Here is a 19,391-nt window from a genome sequence, read left to right on the forward strand (position 1 = left end):
GGTTTCATAATCTGAAATAAAATATACCTTCTATAGATGAATCTGAGTTGATATAAGCAATGCTTCTCTCCTGGAGTGTTTTTGCATTCTCCTATAGTTGAAGCAAAGTTGTTAATTCACAATATTTATAATTGTGGAAATGTAAAATAAAACTAAGCAAATTAATTTAGTATAAAAGTGGTCTACAGATATCTTTATGAATCAAATACCTATGCCTTTGAACATAATTTCTAAGAAAATGCAGATAACTGGCTGGTTGACATTAATGCAATCAAAATCAGTAGGGAAAATATCACACATAGCTACTGTTTATAGCAATAGCAGGAATTGTCACAGAAAAAGTATTTTCAAAGCGTGGTTCCTTGATTCCTTGCATTAGAATATGAAGGGGTGACGCTCCCAGAATCTGGGCCCCACTGCAGACCTAATGAAAAATAATTTCTGAAAGGCCTGGGAATCTGTATTTTCTACAAGGTATCCCTGGAAGTCCTTACACATACTGAAGTTTGAGAGATATAGTGAGACTGGATACCCAAGTAAAGTATAAGTGAGAAATAGAGAATTTCCATTTATCTATTTTTAAAAGAGGAGATATAAAGAAAAAATAATTTTAAAAGGTAGAAAACTACAGGGAGAGAAGGAAAGACATTAGGACAGTCTCTCTTTTTCCCCCTTCCCCTCACTCTCACTCCTAACACACACACACACACACACACACACACACACACACACACAAGATAAAGTAGAAAATACTATCACATAGATGGGAATATGCTGAGAGAGGCTTTTACTTCCATCTAGTTTGCTACCTTATAAGAACACGCTATAATAGGAGGCAGTCCAAGATAGAAGCATAGAAATACCCTGAACTCAGTTCCCAGACATACCAAATCTATACCTACATACAGAGCAATTCCTCCTGAAGAACTAAGGGCTGATTGAACAGCTTCTACACAACAAAGAATAGAGGGACCACATAAAGGAGAGTAGGAACAGCAGAGACACAGTAACATTGAGAACACCCACCCCCAATGTGGCAACCTATAGTAGGGAGAGATAGAACTGAGGGGCCCATGTGCAGACTTGCCCACCCTGGGGAACAGAAAATCAAAACAAAACACAGATAGTAGTTTAAAGAGAAAATAGACTATTAAAGTGAAGGAAATTCATTTACTAACCTTAGAACGTCTGCCAAATGGGCTTAACTGCTGGAACTCTCTCCAGAGTCAGAGGTACTCAGTCCCCTAACCCAAACCAGCTCCAGCTGTCCCATCAAGGTGACCCAGGCACAAAGCACCCACATCATACCTGGCCTGCTCCCATGCCATCTGCAGCCATCCCACCAAAGCAGCCCCAATGTGGAGCACTCCAAAAACCCGTGGCCTGAGCCTGCTCCTTTCAGCTGTCCCTCCAGGGTGACCATGCAAAGCACTCCAGGAACCCCTGGATTACACTTGCTTCAGCTCCAGCTGACCTGACAAGGGTGTCTCCTGTGCAGAGTGCCCCAGCCAACACCCATCCAGCACCAATCAGGTAGCCAAAGCCACTAAGCACAGTCTACACAGGGGACATTCTTAAGAAAGGCCACTTCTTCAAGACTGGGAGAGGTACCTGTTCCATCTAATTCATAGAAACAAACACAAACTGAGACAAAAATCAGGAGACAGAGGAAGATGTTCCAAACAAAAGAATATGACCTCAGAAAAAGAACTAAAATTCATAAAGATGCTCACCAGACTTGAGAGAAGAGTGGATGAATTCAGTAAGAACTTCAACAAAGAGACAGAAAATATAAAAAGAAACCCACCAAAACTAAAAAGTACAACAACTAAAATGAGAACACTAGAGGGAATCCACATCAGAGTAGAGGAACCAGAAGAACAGATCAGTAAGCTGGAAGACAGGGTATTGAAAAGCAACTAAGTTGAACAGCAAAAGAAATTTTTTAAATGAGGACAAGTTAAGGGACCTCTGCAACAACGTTAAACATAAATTTTGCAATATAGAGTTCCCAGAAGGAGAAACAGAGAGAAGGGAGCAGAAAACTTATTTGAAGAAATAACAGCTGAAAACTTTCCTAATTTGGGTAAGAAAACAGATATCCAGGAACCCCAAAAAAGATGAATCCATGAGATTAGATCTCATGATATGTCAAAAAGCAAATCTCAATAAGTTTAAGACTTAAATCATATTAAGCATCTTTTCTTTCTTTTTTCTTTACATTTTTTTAAATTTTATTATGTTAATCACCATACATTACATCATTAGTTTTTGATGTAGTGTTCCATGATTGTTTGCGTCTAACATCCAGTGCTCCATTCAGTACCTGCCTTCTTTAATACCCACCAACAGGCTAACCCATCCTCCCAACCCCCTCCCCTCTAAAACCCTCAGTTTGTTTTTCAGAGTCCATAGTCTCTCATGGTTTGTCTCCACCTCCGACTGCCCCCCTACACTTTACCAATCCTATATTTTTTATTAACATATAATATATTATTTGTTCCAGAGGTACAGGTCTGTGATTCAACAGTCTTATACAATTCACAGTGCTCACCATAGCACATACCCTCCCCAATCACCAGCCACCCCATCCCTCCCACGCCCCACCACTCCAGAAACCCTCAGTTTGTTTCCTGAGATTAAGAATTCCTCATATCAGTGAGATCATATGATACTTGTCTTTCTATGACTTATTGCTTGACAAGATTTCATTCCTTTTGATGGCTGCATAATTGTATATATATATACCACACCTTCTTTATGCATTCATCTGTCGATGGACATCTTGGCTCTTTCCATAGTTTGGCTATGGACATTTGGCTGTGGACATTGCTGCTATAAACATCGGGATGAACGAACCCCTTCAGATAACTACACTTGTATCTTTGGGGTAAATACCCAGTAGTGCAATTGCTGGGTCGTATGGTAGCTGTATTTTCAATTTTTGAGGAACCTCCATACTGTTTTCCAGAGTGGCTGCACCAGCTTGCATTCCCACCAACAATGTAGGAGGGTTCCTTTTTCTCTGCATCCCCGCCAATGTCTGTCATTTCCTGACTTGTTCATTTTAGCCATTCTGACTGGTGTGAGGTGGTATCTCATTGAGGTTTTGATTTGGATTTCCCTGATGCCAAGCAATCTTCAGCTGGATGTCTTCTTTGGAAAAATGTCTGTTCATGTCTTCTGCCCATTTCTTGATTGGATTATTTGTTCTTTGGGTGTGGAGTTTGATAAGGTCTTTATAGATTTTGGATACTAGCCCTTTATCTGATATATCATTTGCAAATATCTTCTCCCATTCTGTCGCTTGTCTTTTGGTTTTGTTGACTGTTTCTTTTGCTGTGCAAAAGCTTTTTATCTTGATGAAATCCCAATAGTTCATTTTTGCCCTTGCTTTCCTTGCCTTTAGCGATGTTTCTAGGAAGAAGCTGCTGCGGCTGAGGTCGAAGAGGTTGCTGCCTGTGTTCTCCTTTAGGATTTTGATGGACCCCTGTCTCACACTGAGGTCTTTCACCATTTTGAGTCTATTTTTGTGTGTGGTGTAAGGAAATGGTCCAGTTTCATTCTTCTGCATGTGGCTGTCCAATTTTCCCAACACTATTTGTTGAAGAGACTGTCTTTTTTCCATTGGACATTCTTTCCTGCTTTGTCAAAGATTAGTTGACCATGGAGTTGAGGGTCCATTTCTGGGCTCTCTATTCTGTTCCATTGATTTATGTGTCTGTTTTTGTGCCAGTACCATACTGTCTTGATGATGACAGCTTTGTAATAGAGCTGAAAGTCCAGAATAGTGATGCCGCCAGCTTTGCTATTCTTTTTCAACATTCCTCTGGTTCCGTACAAATTTTAGGATTATTTGTTCCATTTCTTTGAAAAAAGTGTATGGTATTTTGATACGGATTGCATTAAATGTGTAGATTGCTCTAGGTAGCATTGACATTTTCAGAATTTTTGTTCTTCCAATCTATAAGCATGGAACATTTTTCCATTTCTTTGTGTCTTCCTCAGTTTCTTTAATGAGTACTTTATAGTTTTTTGAGTACAGATTCTTTGCCTCTGATTAGATTTATTCCTAGGTATCTTATGGTTTTGGGTGCATTTGTAAATGGGATAGACTCCCTAATTTCTCTTTTCTGTCTTGTTGTTGGTGCATAGGAATGTCACTGATTTCTGTGCATTGATTTTATATCCTGCCACTTTACTGAATTCCTGTATGAGTTCTAGCAGTTTTGGGGTGGAGTCTTTTGGGTTTTCCACATACAGTATCATATCATCTGCAAAGAGTGAGAGTTTGACTTCTTTGCTGATCTGGATGCCTTTTATTTCTTTTTGTTGTCTGATTGCTGTGGCTAGGACTTCTAATACTATGTTGAATACCAGTGGTGATAGTGGACATCCCTGCGGCGTTCATGACCTTAGGGTGAAAGCTCTCAGTTTTTCCCCACTGAGAATGATATTCGCTGTGGGTTTTTCATAGATGGCTTTTATGATATTGAAGTATGTACCCTCTATGCCTATACTCTGAAGAGTTTTCATCAAGAAAGGATGCTGTACTTTGTCAAATGCTTTTTCTGCATCAATTGAGAGGATCATATGGTTCTTGTTCTTTTTTTTAGTAATGTATTGTATCACATTGATTGATTTGCAGATGTTGAACCAACCCCGCAGCCCAGGGATAAATCCCACTTGGTTGTGGTGAATAATCCTTTTAATTAATATACTGTTGGATCCTACTGCTAGTATTTTAGTGAGAATTTTTGCATCCATGTTCAAGGATATTGGTCTGTAATTCTCCTTTTTGATGGGTTCTTTGTCTGGTTTTGGGATCAAGGTAATTATAGCAGAGAACTTCACTAATTTGGGGAAGGAAACAAGCATCAAAATCCAGGAGGCACAGAGAATCCCCCTCAAAATCAATAAAAATAGGTCAACACCCTGACATCTAATAGTAGAACTTACAAGTCTCAGAGACAAAGAGAAACACTTGAAAGCAGCTCGATCAAGAGATCTACAACCTACAATGGTAGAAATATTAGATTGGCAACAGACCTATCCACAGAGACCTGGCAGGCCAGAAAGGACTGGCATGATATATTCACAGCACTAAGAAAAATATGCAGCCAAGAATACTATATCCAGCTAGGCTGTCACTGAAAATAGAAGGAGAGATAAAAAGCTTCCAGGACAAACAAAAACTAAAGGAATTTGCAAACACAAAAGCAGCCCCACAGCATATATTGAAAGGGGTCCTCTAAGCAAAGAGAGAGCCTAAAAGTACCATAGACCAGAAAGGAACACAGACAATATACAGTACCAGTCACCTTATAGGCAATACAGTGGCACTAAATTCATATCTTTCAATAGTTACCCTGAATGTAAATGAGCTAAATGCCCCAATCAAAAGACACAGGCTATCAGATTGGATTAAAAAACAAGACCCATCGATATGCTGTCTGCAAGAGACTCATTTTAGACCCAAAGACACCCCCACATTGAAAGTGAGGGGGTGGAAAACGATTCAACAGGCTAATGGACACCAAAAGAAAGCTGGGGTGGCAATCCTTATATCAGACAAATTAGATTTTTAACCAAAGACTGTAATAAGTGATGAGGAAGGACACTATACATTACTTAAAGGGTCTATCCAACAAGATCTAACAACTGTAAATATCTATGCCCCTAACATGGGAGCAGCCAATTATATAAGCCAGTTAATAATAAAAGCAAAGAAACACATTGAGAACAATACAATAGTAGTGGAGGACTTTAACACCCCCCTCACTGAAATGGGCAGATCATCTAAGCAAAATATCAACAAGGAAATAAAGACTTTAAGTGACTAACTGGACCAAATGGACTTCACAGATATATTCAGAACATTCCATCCCAAAGCAACAGAATACATATTCTTCTCTAGTGCCCATGGAACATTCTCCAGAATAGATCACATTCTAGGTCACAAATCATGTCTCAACCGGTACCAAAAGATTGGGATCATTCCTGCATATTTTCAGACCACAATGCTTTGAAACTAGAACTCAATTACAAGAGGAAAGTCGGAAAGAACTCAAATACATGGAGGCTAAAGAGCATCCTACTAAAGAATGAATGGGTCAAAGAGGAAATTAAAGAATTAAAAAAAATTCATGGAAACCTATGAAAATGAAAACACAACTGTTCAAAATCTTTGGGATGCAGCCAAGGCAGTCCTGAGAGGAAAGTGTATAGCAATACAAGGCTTTCTCAGGAAACAAGAAAGGTCTCAAATACACAACCTAACCCTACACCTAAAGGAGCTGGAGAAAGAACAGCAAATAAAGCCTAAACCCAGCAGGAGAAGAGAAATAATAAAGATCAGAGCAGAAATCAATGAATTAGAAACCAAAAGAACAGTACAACAGATCAATGAAACTAGGAGCTGGTTCTTTGAAAGAATTAACAAGATTGATAAACCCCTGGCCAGACTGATCAAAAAGAAAAGAGAAATGACCCAAATAAACAAAATTAATAAACCAGTAGCCAGACTCATCATGAAAGAGAAGACTCAGGTAAAATCAGAAAAAAAGAGAAGTTAAAACTAACACGACAGAAACATAAAAGATTATAAAAGACTATTATAAAATATTATACACCAACAAACTGGACAAGCTAGGAGAATGCAAAGCTGGTAGAGCCACTCTGGAAAATAGTATGGAGTTTCCTCAGAAAGTTGAAAATAGAGCTACCCGATGACCCAGCAACTGCACTACTGGGTATTTACTCCAAAGATACAAATGTAGTCATCAGAAGGGGCACCTGCACCCCAATGTTTATAGCAGCAATGTCCACAATAGCCAAACTATTGGAAAGAGCCCAGATATCCATCAACAGATGAATGGATAAAGAAGATGTGGTGTATATATATATACAGTGGAATATTATGCAGCCATCAGAAAAATGAAATCTTGCCATTTGCAATGACGTGGATAGAACTAGAGGGTATTATGCTAAGCAAAATAAGTCAATTGGAGAAAGAATTTTCATATGATCTCACTGATATGTGGAATTTGAGAAACAAGGCAGAGGATCATAGGACAAGGAAGGGAAAAATGAAACAAGATGAAACCAGAGGAGGAGACAAAGCATAAGAGACTCTTAATCTCAGGAAACAAATGGAGGGTTGCTGGAGTGGAGGGGGGGGTGGGAAGGATGAGGTGGCTGGGTGATGGACATTGAGGAGGGTATGTGTTGTGAGTGCTGTGTATTTTTGAAAGAATTAACTGTGAATCAAAGACCTGTACCCCTGAAACAATATAATACATTATATGTTAATAATAAAAAAAATTATACACCAGCAAACTGGACAACCTAGAAGAAACAAAATTCTAGAAATGTACATCTTCTAAAACTGAATTAGGAAGAAATAGAAAATCTGAGCAGACCAATTACTTGTAACAAAATTGGACCCATAACCAAAAATCCCCAATAAACAGAAGTCCAGGCCCAGTGGCTTCACAGATGACTTTTACCAAACATTTATGAAGAGTTAATACCTCTCTTTCTCAAACTATTCCAAAAAACAGAAGAGGAAATAAAACTTCCAATTCATTCTATGAGGCCAGCATTACCTTGATACCAAAACCAGATACAGACACTCAAAAAAAGAAAGAAAGAAAATGAAAATTATAGGATACTCAAAAAAATAAAAAAGAAAGAAAAAGAAAATGAAAATATAGACTCAGAAATTCTCAACGGAATATGAGGAAACCAAATCCAACAATACATTAAAAGGACCATTTATCATGATCAAGTGGGATTTATTCCAGGGATGTAAGGATCTTAAGATCAGTAACAAGACAAGGATGTTCACTCTTGCCACCTTTTTCAACATTGTATTGAAAGTGCAAGCTGTAGCAGTCAGACAAGAAAAAGAAAAGGCATCCCAAATTGGTAAGGAGAAAGTAAAACTGTCACTACTTGTAGATGACATGATACTATATATAGAAAATCCTAGAGACTCCACCAAAAGACTAATAGAACTAATAAATGATTAAGTTGCTAGATGCAAAATTAACATACAGAAATATGTTGATTCTATATGCTAATAACAAAGTAGCAGAAAGAGATTTTAAGAAAAGAATCCCATTTACAATTGCACAAAAAAGAATAAAATACCTAGGAATAAATTTAACCTAGGAGATGAAAGACCTGTACTCTAAAAGTATAAAACATCATTGAAGGAAACTGAAGATAACACAACCAAATGGAAAGATAAGCCATGCTGTAGAATGGATTAATATTTTTAAATATCCATAGTACCCAAAGCCACCTACAGATTCACTGCAATCCCTATCAAAATACCAGTAACACTATTTTTCACTAGGGAACTAAAAGGAATAATCCTAATATTTGTATGGAACTACAAAAGACCATAAAAAACAAGGTAATCTTAAGATAACAAAGCTGGAGGCATCATAATCCCACATTTCAAACTATAGTAAGAAGCTATATTAATCAAAACAGTATGTTACTAGCACAAATATGAGTCACATTGATCAATGGACCCAAATAGAGAGACAGAAATAAACCCACTTATGGCAATTAATCTATGACAAAGGAGGCAAGAACATGCAATGGGGAAAAGACAGTCTCTTCAATAAATGGTGCTGGGGAAACTGGGCAGATGAATGCCAAAGAATGAAAGTAGATCACTTTCTTACACTGGACACAAAAATAAACTCAAAATGTATTAAAGACCTAAATGTAAGACCTGAAACCATAACACTCCTAAAAGAAAACATAAGCAGTAATGTCTTGCACATCAGCCTTAGTAATATTTTTCTGGATCTATCTCCTCAGGCAAGGGAAACAAAGGCAAAAATAAACAACTGAGACTACATCAAAATAGAAAGCTTTTGCACAGCCAAAAAAAACCAAACCAAAACAAAACACAACAAACGAAAAAGGCAACCTACTGAAAGACAGAAGGTATTTACAAATGATGTACTGATAATTAATATCCAAAACATATAAAGAACTGATATAACTTAACACCAAAAAAAACCCTAATAATCCACTTAAAAAATGGGCAGAGGACTTGAAGAGACATTTTTTTCAAAGATGATATACAGATGGCCAACAGACACATAAAAAGATGCTCAACATCACTACTCAGAGAAATGTAAATCAAAACCACAATGAGGTATCATTTCATACCTATAAGAATGGCTAGTATCAAAAAGTAAATAACAAGTGTTGATGAGGATGTGGATAAAAGGGAGCCCTCACGCACTGTTGGTGGGAATGTAAATTGGTGCGGCCACCAGAGAAAACAGTATGTAGATTTCTTGAAAAACTAAAATTAGAACTACCAAATGATCCAGCAATTCCTCTCCTGGGTATTTACCCAAAGAATGTGAAAACACTAATTCAAAAAGATATATGCAACCCCTATATTTATATCATTATTTACAATAGCCAAGATATGGAAGTAATCTAAGTGTTCATCAATGGATGAATAAAGAAATGTGGGGTGTGTGTGTGTGTGTGTGTGTGTGTGTGTGTGTACACACTGGAATATGACTCAGCCATAAAAAAGACTGAAATTTTGCCATCTGTGACAACACAGATGAACCTAGAGGGTTATTATGCTAACTGAATTAAGTCAGACAGAGAAAGACAAATACCATATTATTTTACTTCTATGTGGAATCTAAGAAAAAAACAAATGAACAAATAAGCAAAAGTTAATACAGAGACCTGGTGGTTGCCAGAAGGGAGGGGAGTGGGAGGATGGGCAAAATAGGTGAAGGGATTAATAAGTACAAACTTCCAGTTATAAATAATAAGTCATGAAGATGCAAAGTACAGCACAGTCAATAATACAATAATAACTTTATATGATGACAGATAGTAACTACATTTATTGTGGTAAGCATTGCATAATGTATAAAATTGTCAATCCACAATTTGTATACCTAATATAATATTGTCTGTCAACTATACTTAAATTTTAAAAAGATTACAATAAAAAAATTAAAGCTGTGAGTGGTTATGGCACAAATGAGAACTATTGCCTATCTTCACTTGCCCACAGTGGCCAGATGGTACGTGTCTTTGCTATAGATACATACAGAGTCAGAGTTTCCATTATAACACATTTTTAGTAGAAATAAAGAAAATTCCTTAACTATATTTAAAGAAAATATGCTGCTGAATATGATCAAGAATTGGAAAATGTTGAAATTGTCCCTAACCCAGATTTATTTGGATTAATGCAAAGTATATTTATTACTTTATATCTTAGATTTTTTGTTCTTTAAGCTGCTAAAATTAGAGAAACAGAGACACGTATTTATAGATATATGTAGTCACAAGAATTTACATTTCTAAAGGTAAAGGAAATTTGATTCATCTAGTCTACTTCCAAAATGCATATTCATAATTACCAATGTGATAATACTTATTTCATTCACACGAACATTTAAAGTAACATAAGAGGAAATGAGTCGGGGGAAAGTATTTCAAAAACTAGATAATAACAAGAAGTATATAACATGCTTTAAAACAATGCTAAAAATCTCAACTCATAAAAGATAAATACATCGTGCTGGGAGAGTAGGTGCTTATATAGTGCACCTGTCTTTATAAAATGTGTGTCCTTACCTTGTACATTAAAGAACTTAGTTACTCAATAGGGAGGCTAAAGGAAGAAGATGAAACAATGGGGCCTAGGAGAGATACTTAAAGCATTAGGAGCCAGTGTAACATGAAAATCAAACATATCTAAAGAAAAAGTAAATATCTGAAATTATACAGGCAATTTACTAAAGTAATTCCATTTACAAAATTATCTTCTACTCATCAATCAAGCACTTATCTTTTGTAGAATGGTAAAATATACCTATAGCTGCAATTGATATGGAATCTACAAATGTAAAGTTATAATCAAAGTACAGTTACCTTAGGTTTCCTTAGGTAAGAACATCATAGGTTTTCTTAAATAAAACTCCAAGAAAACTTCAAAAACTTGAAAATTAACGCCAAGGATCTGTATCCATTTTTACATAGGCCAATCCTCTTGTCAGAAAAGCTTGCTAGTTTTGATTATTCTCTGTGCTTACAAATTTTACTTATTCACAAAACAAGTCAAATGGAAACCAAAATGTTTTAACAAGAATAAACCTGGTTTTGGCCCAGTAATGAAGAAGTTATTCTGCTTTGCCAAACTAATGTGAAAGTAAAAACAAACTCTATTCTCTTAAGTTCTTGAGTCTTTCTCCAAATTAAAACCATTTTAGCTAATGGCATCTATCTGTGCTCATCCTGAGATACATGTATTTTGTTTCCCTGTTGACCAAGAAAATAACAAGAATCTCTGGTCATATTTACCTCAGCCCATTCTGTGGACCCCAGCAGCCCAAACTCCTCTGCGTCCCAGCTGGCAAAAATGATAGTTCTTCTAGGTCTCCAGCCTGCAATCATTGTTAACATACATTAATTAGGTACACCTGCCTAAAAATAGATGACAATTAAGTGAGTCACTTTTTGTCATCACCTACTAAGAAAACATTATTTACCTCCGCTCATCAGTTTTCCAAAACTCTGGACAATTTCTTGCAAAACAGCAGCCCCACTGGTTGGGTCAATAGCTCCGAACACCCAGGAATCCCGATGACCTCCTAGAACAACATACCTGTCTGGAAAATAAGGTGTTCAAAAGAACTACAACTTTCAATACATTACAAGTAGTTGTGATTTAGGTTTTTAAATTAAGCTTCCTTTTTGGTTGAGTTTCCTCCATAGGGGGGAAAAATCAACACTGTAAGGTAGAGATTTCTCTTAAGAGTTGCAACAATTAGCTGTTTCACATCAGTCAGAGAAAAAAAGAATCAGTTATCGACTGAAGTTTATTTTCTTACTCTTCTAATCTTTGTAAAAATGAAGTGTTTAAAAACACTCAGACTCACCAGGTTCCACAGATCCTCTGATCGTTCCAATTACATTGTAAATCCTTGTAATTTTGTTGGTGTTATGAACGTGCATTCTTACCTTCCTAGGATTTCAAAGGGATTAAATTATTTCATATAGATTATTACGTCTAACAGTTTTGTTCCACCATTTTATTATGAAAAATCTCAAAATTACAGAAAACTATAATAGGACAATGAATTCCCATATATCCACAAACTAATTCAATGATCATTAACACTGTTGATGTGTGCAATGTGTAAATGGTTAATGCATTTTACTCCTAAGTACTTAAGCATGCTTAAAGTCAGATTTTAAAACTGAATGTCAATATTTTTATTATTCTTCCCTCACAGCTATATTGTTGATATTTATTTAAAGTCCAAAATACTCTCTTATTCAAAACGTCTTGGGTATTCATTCTAAAGTTTTTAAATACACTGTATAAATTACAAAAATAAGGAAGGCAGCCAATTATGTTTTAAAGGACCAGTAAGCATTTTTAAAATGTGTCTTTGTATTCACATTAATTCCTGCTGGTACAAGATTGTTGAAGCAGAATATCAGTATATTGTTAAATAGCTGGCTGAGTGCTGCCAAAAAGAAACATGGGAAACGTGGGAAGGAAATGGGAATTTGGGAAGCACCTGCTAAAATGTACCAGACAACTATATAATGAAACTTTCCTAGCCCATCACTGTTGATTCTGATTTGGGCCAGCCTTTTAAATATCCACTCATGGAATATAATTAACCAAATTATAATTCAAGGGAAAATACAGTCAGACTCAAATAGTCAGGAAAAAAAAAGCCATTTACATTCTATGAATCCAAAATGACATGGGAAAATGCTCAGTCTCTTTTTCACAAGGAAACAAAATGAGTCTTTATCTATGAGAGGGGGCGGGGTGCATAGAGAGGACTCCCAGCAGTTTCTAAATTGTGGTTATTTATGATGGAAGAACTAAGAGGTTGTCAAAACCCGTACATTGCTAAGTGCAGATTCTGATTTTTCCCTCTATATGTATACTGTGCTGCTGAATGAATATTTAAATCATGTGCAATATTCAACTAAAGTGCCTTTGGGGAAAAAACTAATTAATGGGGTATTTTTTACATTTTATGACATTAAGGATTTATTTTGCTACTGAGAGATAAAAATTAAAAGCAAAGAAGCAGAAACATTTTTAGCATGTGTTTCTAAAAATATAAGCCTACGATCTATTAGTAAGAAACCCTGAATCATTGATGCTATGTCATTAAATGAAAAACATAAGAATGTTACAAATAAGGAATGAGGGAAAAAATCTATTTTAATCAAAACCTGAAAATAAACATAGATTATCTGTTCAGATCCTGAGAGGAGCTCATCCACGTATTTAATACTTATGTCTTTCTTAGTTTTTAGAATCATTGACTCCAGAAGTTTGTTTGTTTTTTTTAAGATTTTATTTATTTGACAGAGAGAGACACAGCGCAAGAGGGAACACAAGCAAGAGGAGTGGGAGAGGGAGAAGCAGGCTTCCTGCCGAGCAGGGAGCCCAATGTGGGGCTTGATCCCAGGACCCTGGGACCATGACTTGAACCGAAGGCAGACACTTAACAACTGAGCCACCCAGGTGCCCAGACTCCAGAGTTTTTAAGAGGATCTATTTGTTTGTCCTATTATCACTTCAAACTCATCATGTTCCAAATAACATGAACTCTACAATGTAAGCTCCACAGGGGAAGGAATTTTGTCTGTTTTGTTCACTGCTGAATCCCCAGTACACAGAATAGTGCCTGGGTTACAGTAAATGCTCAATAAATATTTGTGAAATGAATGAATATACTCCTGTAAGGAAAATGTGAAAAAGGCCTTAGCTCATCCATCAGTTAACTCTGCCTATCACTGTCTTTGACTAGAATATTTCACAACTCTGTAGAGATCAAAGTTAACTTATAGAAATACCACATCCACTGAAATATACAATCTGTCTAGTGAATGTTCAACTGATTCCTTCAAGGTAGAAGAAACAAGTTTTTTGCTATTAAGTACTTCCATTTCAGTATTCTTGATGCGCTGATTTTTTTGGTATCATCACCAAATTCTCCTTTGAACCAATTTTAATTCCTTAGTGGTTCCCTTATTAATGAATTAAATGAAATATTTGACACATGTTCATTTTATATTTGTAGGAGAAACATGGTTTTACTTAAAAAAAAATCCTTTATCATTTTTGGAAGTCCCACTGAGATGTACAATGGATTCACCTCGTAGAACCAGGTATGGGTAGCTTAAACCCAGACTTGTCTTCTTTTGGCTCTGAGGTAAAACACAAGCAGTGACAGAATTTTCACTCAGCTGACTCTATATCTCTTTTTAATTAAGTGTTTAATTTTAACACCAGTATAGAGTGTTGTATTAGTTTTAGGTGTACAATATAGTGATTCAACAATTGTATATATTACTCAGTGTCCATCATGATAAGTATACTCTTAATCACCCCCCATCATCTCTTTTACCCATCCCCCCCACCCACCTCCCCTTTGGTAGCCATCTGTTTGTTCTCTATAGTTAAGAGTCTGTTTCTTGGTCTTTCTATGAACTTCTAACTTTATACTATCTTCCCTACTGATTTAGTGTTTTGTATTTCTAGTTTGCTTATGGCAGGTAAATTATTCCCTATTGGTGGCAGCAATGATTAAGAATTTGATTTTATGTCTTGTCACTTGGTAATCTCTGTAAATGGATTAATTATCAAGAGTTCTTCTGGGTGAGAAATGACACAATCTGGACAGTTCATATGGATGAAAAATGACAGAATCTCTGTAAATCAATTAATAGATTATCAAAAGGTCTTTTTGGTGAGAAAGAACAGAGATTTTTATTTGTGTATTTGTCCACTTTGTGCTCAAATCGATTAAGAATTCTGTGCCCATGGTGAAGGAGAACAACTTTTTGATATCTAGACCAAGGGATTTGTATGTTTCTGAGTTTACTATTGAACTGAAATTGTAGAACTGAAGCTATAAGTGTTCTCTGTTCTCTGTGTCATTACGTTTCTGTTTCTAAATCAGAAAGGCCTTTTCTTTCATTGTGTATGTTAGGTTTTCCTGCTGCTGTAAATAATAACTCATATTAAAGTAACTCTGTTCTGAGTTATAGAGATAGATAAGCATTTATATAAAGTATTTCTAAAATTCCTTTAAAATAAAACATTGAACTTCTAATACTCTAAAAGTGCTGAAGAAACATTCTTACACAAACTAAAAACACCCTAAGAATGCAAGTTTGCATTGTTAATGTAAAGTGTTAGCAAACAAGATGATCTACTAATTTTGGTTTAATCAAAAGAGCTACATATTCTGATTTATCAGTGTTAAATTTCCCTTTCTCCCTCAGACAAAACTACTTAAAGTTCTAAATAATGCCATGGCTGTTTCACAACTCTACACAAGTTGATCTCTCCAATTAGCATTTCCTGCCTGCCTTGATCCAGTGGGAAACTTAATCTTTCTGTAATACTAAGCTCAATGAACAAATTCTATGATCACACCTCTACAACAATACTAATGCTAATGCATTGAGCCTTAGTGTAGTTATGTGCTTGCCCATTTTAACTCATTTAACCCACCTGCACAGTAAGTGATCAATAAACGTTAGCTACTTTCTCTCGTCTCTTGTACTCCTTCCCTTAGGGTAACTTTCAAAATGCTATACATTAGAAATACTGGGTTATCTGAAATATTGTTTTAAAACCTTGACCTGTACTTCTGAAACAAAAAATACATTATATGTTAAAAAAAGAAGATAGTAGGAAGGAAAAAATAAAGGGGGGGGGAATTCTGAGGGGGAGACGAACCATGAGAGACTATGGAGTCTGAGAAACAAACTGAGGGTTCTAGAGGGGAGGGGGTGGGGGATGGATTAGCCTGGTGATGGGTATTAAAGAGGACACATACTGAATGGAACACTGGGTGTTATATGCAAACAATGAATCATGGGACACTACATCAAAAACTGATGTAGAAGGGGTGCCTGGGTGGCTCAGTCATTGAGCATCTGCCTTTAGCTCAGGTCATGATCCCAGGGTCCTGGGATTGAGTCCCACATCAGGCTGCTTGATAGCGGGGAGTATGCTTCTCTCCCTACTGCTCCCCCTGCTTGTGCTCTCTCTCTCTCTGTCAAATAAATAAATAAAATCTTAAAAAAAAAAAAAACCAAAAAAAACTAATGATGTAGGGAGGAGCAAGATGTCTGAGAAGTAGGAGACCTAAATTTCATCTGGTCCCAGGAATTCAGCTAGATAGGGATCAAACCATTCTGAACACCTCGGAACTCAACAGGAGATCGAAGAAAAGAATAGCAGCAACTGTCTGAACAGAAAAGCAACCACTTTCTGGAAGGTAGGACGTGCGGAGAAGTGAATCCAAGGCGATATTCGGGATGATAGATGGCGGGGGAGGGGGCCTCGGTCAGCAGCTACTGGCAAGTGATAGAGCAGCAGAGCACAAAACTGGAACTTTTAGAAGCCTGCTCTGCTGAGGGACGTCGCTCCAGTGGCTAAGCAGGGGGTGGAACCCTCGCTGGGACAGCGTGGTCTCAGTACCCTTGGGGTCACAGAAACACCGGGGTGCCTGAGTGTGGCAGAGCTCCCAGGTATCAGAGCGGGGAAGTCAGCTGCAGAGATGGAGCCAAGGAGTGGGCTCTCAGCTGAGGGTTGCCATAAACTGTGATCTGCAGCACAGTCAGGCCACTGCTCTTCCAGCCAACAAGCGGCACAGCCAGGGAGTTCCCCTTCCTCCCCAAGGAGGGGTGGCGCGGAAGCACACCACAGGGATCTGCTGGGTTTGGAGACTCCACACGGGGTCGGGTGCCAGAGATAGAAATGCTTGGTCATAGGCCACATGAGCACAGAGTGTGGCCAGTGACCAGGGAGACAGGAGTGATTGACTGCTTTTTCTGGGGGCTCACTGAGGAGTGGGGCCCCGAGTTTTCGGCTCCTCTGGGATGGAGATTGGGAGGCCACCATTTTCACTCTCATCCTCCAAAGCAGTACAGAGAGCTTGCAGGGAATAAAAGCTCCCGAGAGCAAACCCGAGATTACATAGCCCGGCCCCCGCAAGGGCGGGACAATTCCGACTCTGGCAAAGAAATTTGGGAACCACGGCAACAGGCCCCTCCCCCAGAAGATCAACAAGAACAACCAGCCAAGAACAAGTTTACCGATCAATGAGAATGGCAGAACTCCAATGCTAGGGGAATACTGCACATAGAATTCATGGCTTTTGGGGGGCGGAGCAAGATGGCAGAGGAGTAGGAGACCTAGATTTCGTCTGGTCTCAGGAATTCAGCTGAATAGGGATCAAACCATTCTGAACACCTACGAACTCAACAGGAGATCGAACAGGAGAGTAGCAACAACTCTCTGAACAGAGAAGCGACCACTTACTGGAAGGTAGGGCGTGCGGAGAAGTGAATCCGAGGCGATATTCGGGAGGATAGACAGCGGGGGAGGGGCCTCCGCCGGCCGCTTCTGGCAAGTGATAGAGCCGCGGAGCACAAAATCGGACCTTTTAGAAGTTGGCTCGGCGGAGGGACGTCGCTGCAGTGGCTAAGCGGGGGGTGGAATCCTCCCGGGACAGTGTGGTCTCAGGACCCTTGGGGTCACGGAGAGACCGGGGGTGCCTGAGTGCGCCAGAGCTCCCAGGTATCAGAGCGGGGAAGCCGGCTGCAGAGACGGAGCAGGGTCGCGGGCTCTCAGCTCGGGGTTGCCATAAACTGTGATCTGCGGCCCAGTCGGGGCATGGCTCCCCCAGCAGGGACCCAACAAGGAGCAGATCCGGGGAGACTCCCCTTCCTTCCCGGGAAGGAGCGGTGCGGGAACGCACTACAGGGATCTGCTGGGTTTGGAGACTCCGTGCGGAGTCGGGTGCCAGAGATAGCAATGCTCGATCACAGGCCGGGTGAGCACGGAGTGCGGCCGGAGACCGGGGACACGGGAGTGACTGCTTTTCTCTGGGGACACACTGAGGAGCGGGGCCCCGAGTTCTCAGCTCCTCCGGGTGGAGATTGGGAGGCCACCATTTCTGCCCTGGTCCTCCAAAGCTGTACCGAGAGCTTGCAGGGAACAAAAGCTCCTGAGAACAAACCGGAGCAGCTTCCTTAGCCCGGACCGACAAGGGCGGGGCAATTCCGCCTCCGGCAAAGACATTTGGAAACCACAGCAACAGGCCCCTCCCCCAGAAGATCAGCACAAACAGCCAGCAAGCCAAGACCAAGTTGATCGATCAAGGAGAATGGGAGAACTCCAGCGCTAGGGGAATACTGCACATAGATTCATGGCTTTTTTTTTTTTTTTTTTTTTACCATGATACATTATTTCATCAAAGTTAATTTTTGTTGACTGTTTTTTTTTATTTTTCTTTTTCCCTTTTTCAACCAACATCTTATCAATCCCTTTAAAAAAAAAAACATTTTTTATTTTTCATTTTTAGAGTCATATTTTATCCCTTCATAGTAGTTACCCTTATTTTTGGCATATATATATAAGTTGTTCTCTCTTTAAAATTTTGGGGTACAGTTTCTTCTAACAGATCAAAATATATCCTAAATCACTAGTGTATGGCTTTGTTCTAGTCTCCTGCCTGATCACATTCTCTCCCTTTTTCCTTTTTTTTTTTTTCTTAAATCTTCTTTCTTTTTTCAAACAACTTATCTTACCAAGTCCTTTTATAAAATCTTTTATAATTTTCATCTTTACAGTCATCTTCCATCCCTTCATTGTATCAACCATTATTTTGTACATATATGTCTTTCTTGCTTTAAAATTTTAGGAGGCACTTTTTTCTAACAGACCAAAATACGCCCAAAATCTAGTGTGTGGCACTGATCTATGCACTAGCCTGATCATATTTGATCACATTCTGCTTTTTTTGTATTGTTCTGTTTTTGTTTTTATCCTTTTTTTTTCCTTTTTTTTCCTCTTTCTTTTTTCTTTCTTTCCCTTTCTTTTCCCCTGGTTTCAGGTCTCTTCTGATTTGTATACAGTATATTTGCTGGGGACGTTGTAAACCTGTTAGCATTTTGTTCTCTCATTCATCTATTCTCCTCTGGACAAAATGACAAGACGAAAGAAATCACCTCAGCAAAAAGAACAAGAGGTAGTACCGTCAGCCAGGGACCTACTCAATACGGACATTAGTACGATGTCGGACCTAGAGTTCAGAATCATGACTTTAAAGATACTAGCTGGGCTTGAAAAAAGCGTGGAAGTTATTAGAGAAACCCTTTCTGGAGAAATAAAAGAACTAAAATCTAACCAAATCGAAATCAAAAAGGCTATTGATGAGGTGCAATCAAAAATGGGGGCACTAACTGCTAGGATAAATGAGGCAGAAGAGAGAATCAGCGATATAGAAGACCAAATGATGGAAAATAAAGAGGCTGAGAAAAAGAGA

General features: G+C 38.3%; 1 protein-coding gene across 4 annotated transcripts in view; it reads right to left on the reverse strand.

Annotated features, from left to right (window-relative positions):
* The window catches only part of LOC112840332 (N-acetylated-alpha-linked acidic dipeptidase 2), a 92,668-nt gene that overhangs the window by 31,288 nt on the left and 41,989 nt on the right, over positions 1 to 19,391 (reverse strand). For all 4 annotated transcript variants that reach the window (XM_073890290.1, XM_025893672.2, XM_073890289.1 and 1 more), the window contains 4 exons: positions 11,949 to 12,034; positions 11,559 to 11,678; positions 11,371 to 11,453; positions 28 to 91 (listed from right to left, as the gene is read on the reverse strand). In XM_073890290.1, the coding sequence (XP_073746391.1) occupies positions 28 to 91; positions 11,371 to 11,453; positions 11,559 to 11,678; positions 11,949 to 12,034 (353 nt within the window). The remainder of the gene's footprint in view (positions 1 to 27; positions 92 to 11,370; positions 11,454 to 11,558; positions 11,679 to 11,948; positions 12,035 to 19,391) is intronic.

This window comes from Callorhinus ursinus, unplaced genomic scaffold (assembly GCF_003265705.2).
Source record: "Callorhinus ursinus isolate GAN/ISIS: 27379988/994484 unplaced genomic scaffold, GSC_fseal_2.0 scaffold136, whole genome shotgun sequence".
Taxonomy (NCBI): domain Eukaryota; kingdom Metazoa; phylum Chordata; class Mammalia; order Carnivora; family Otariidae; genus Callorhinus; species Callorhinus ursinus.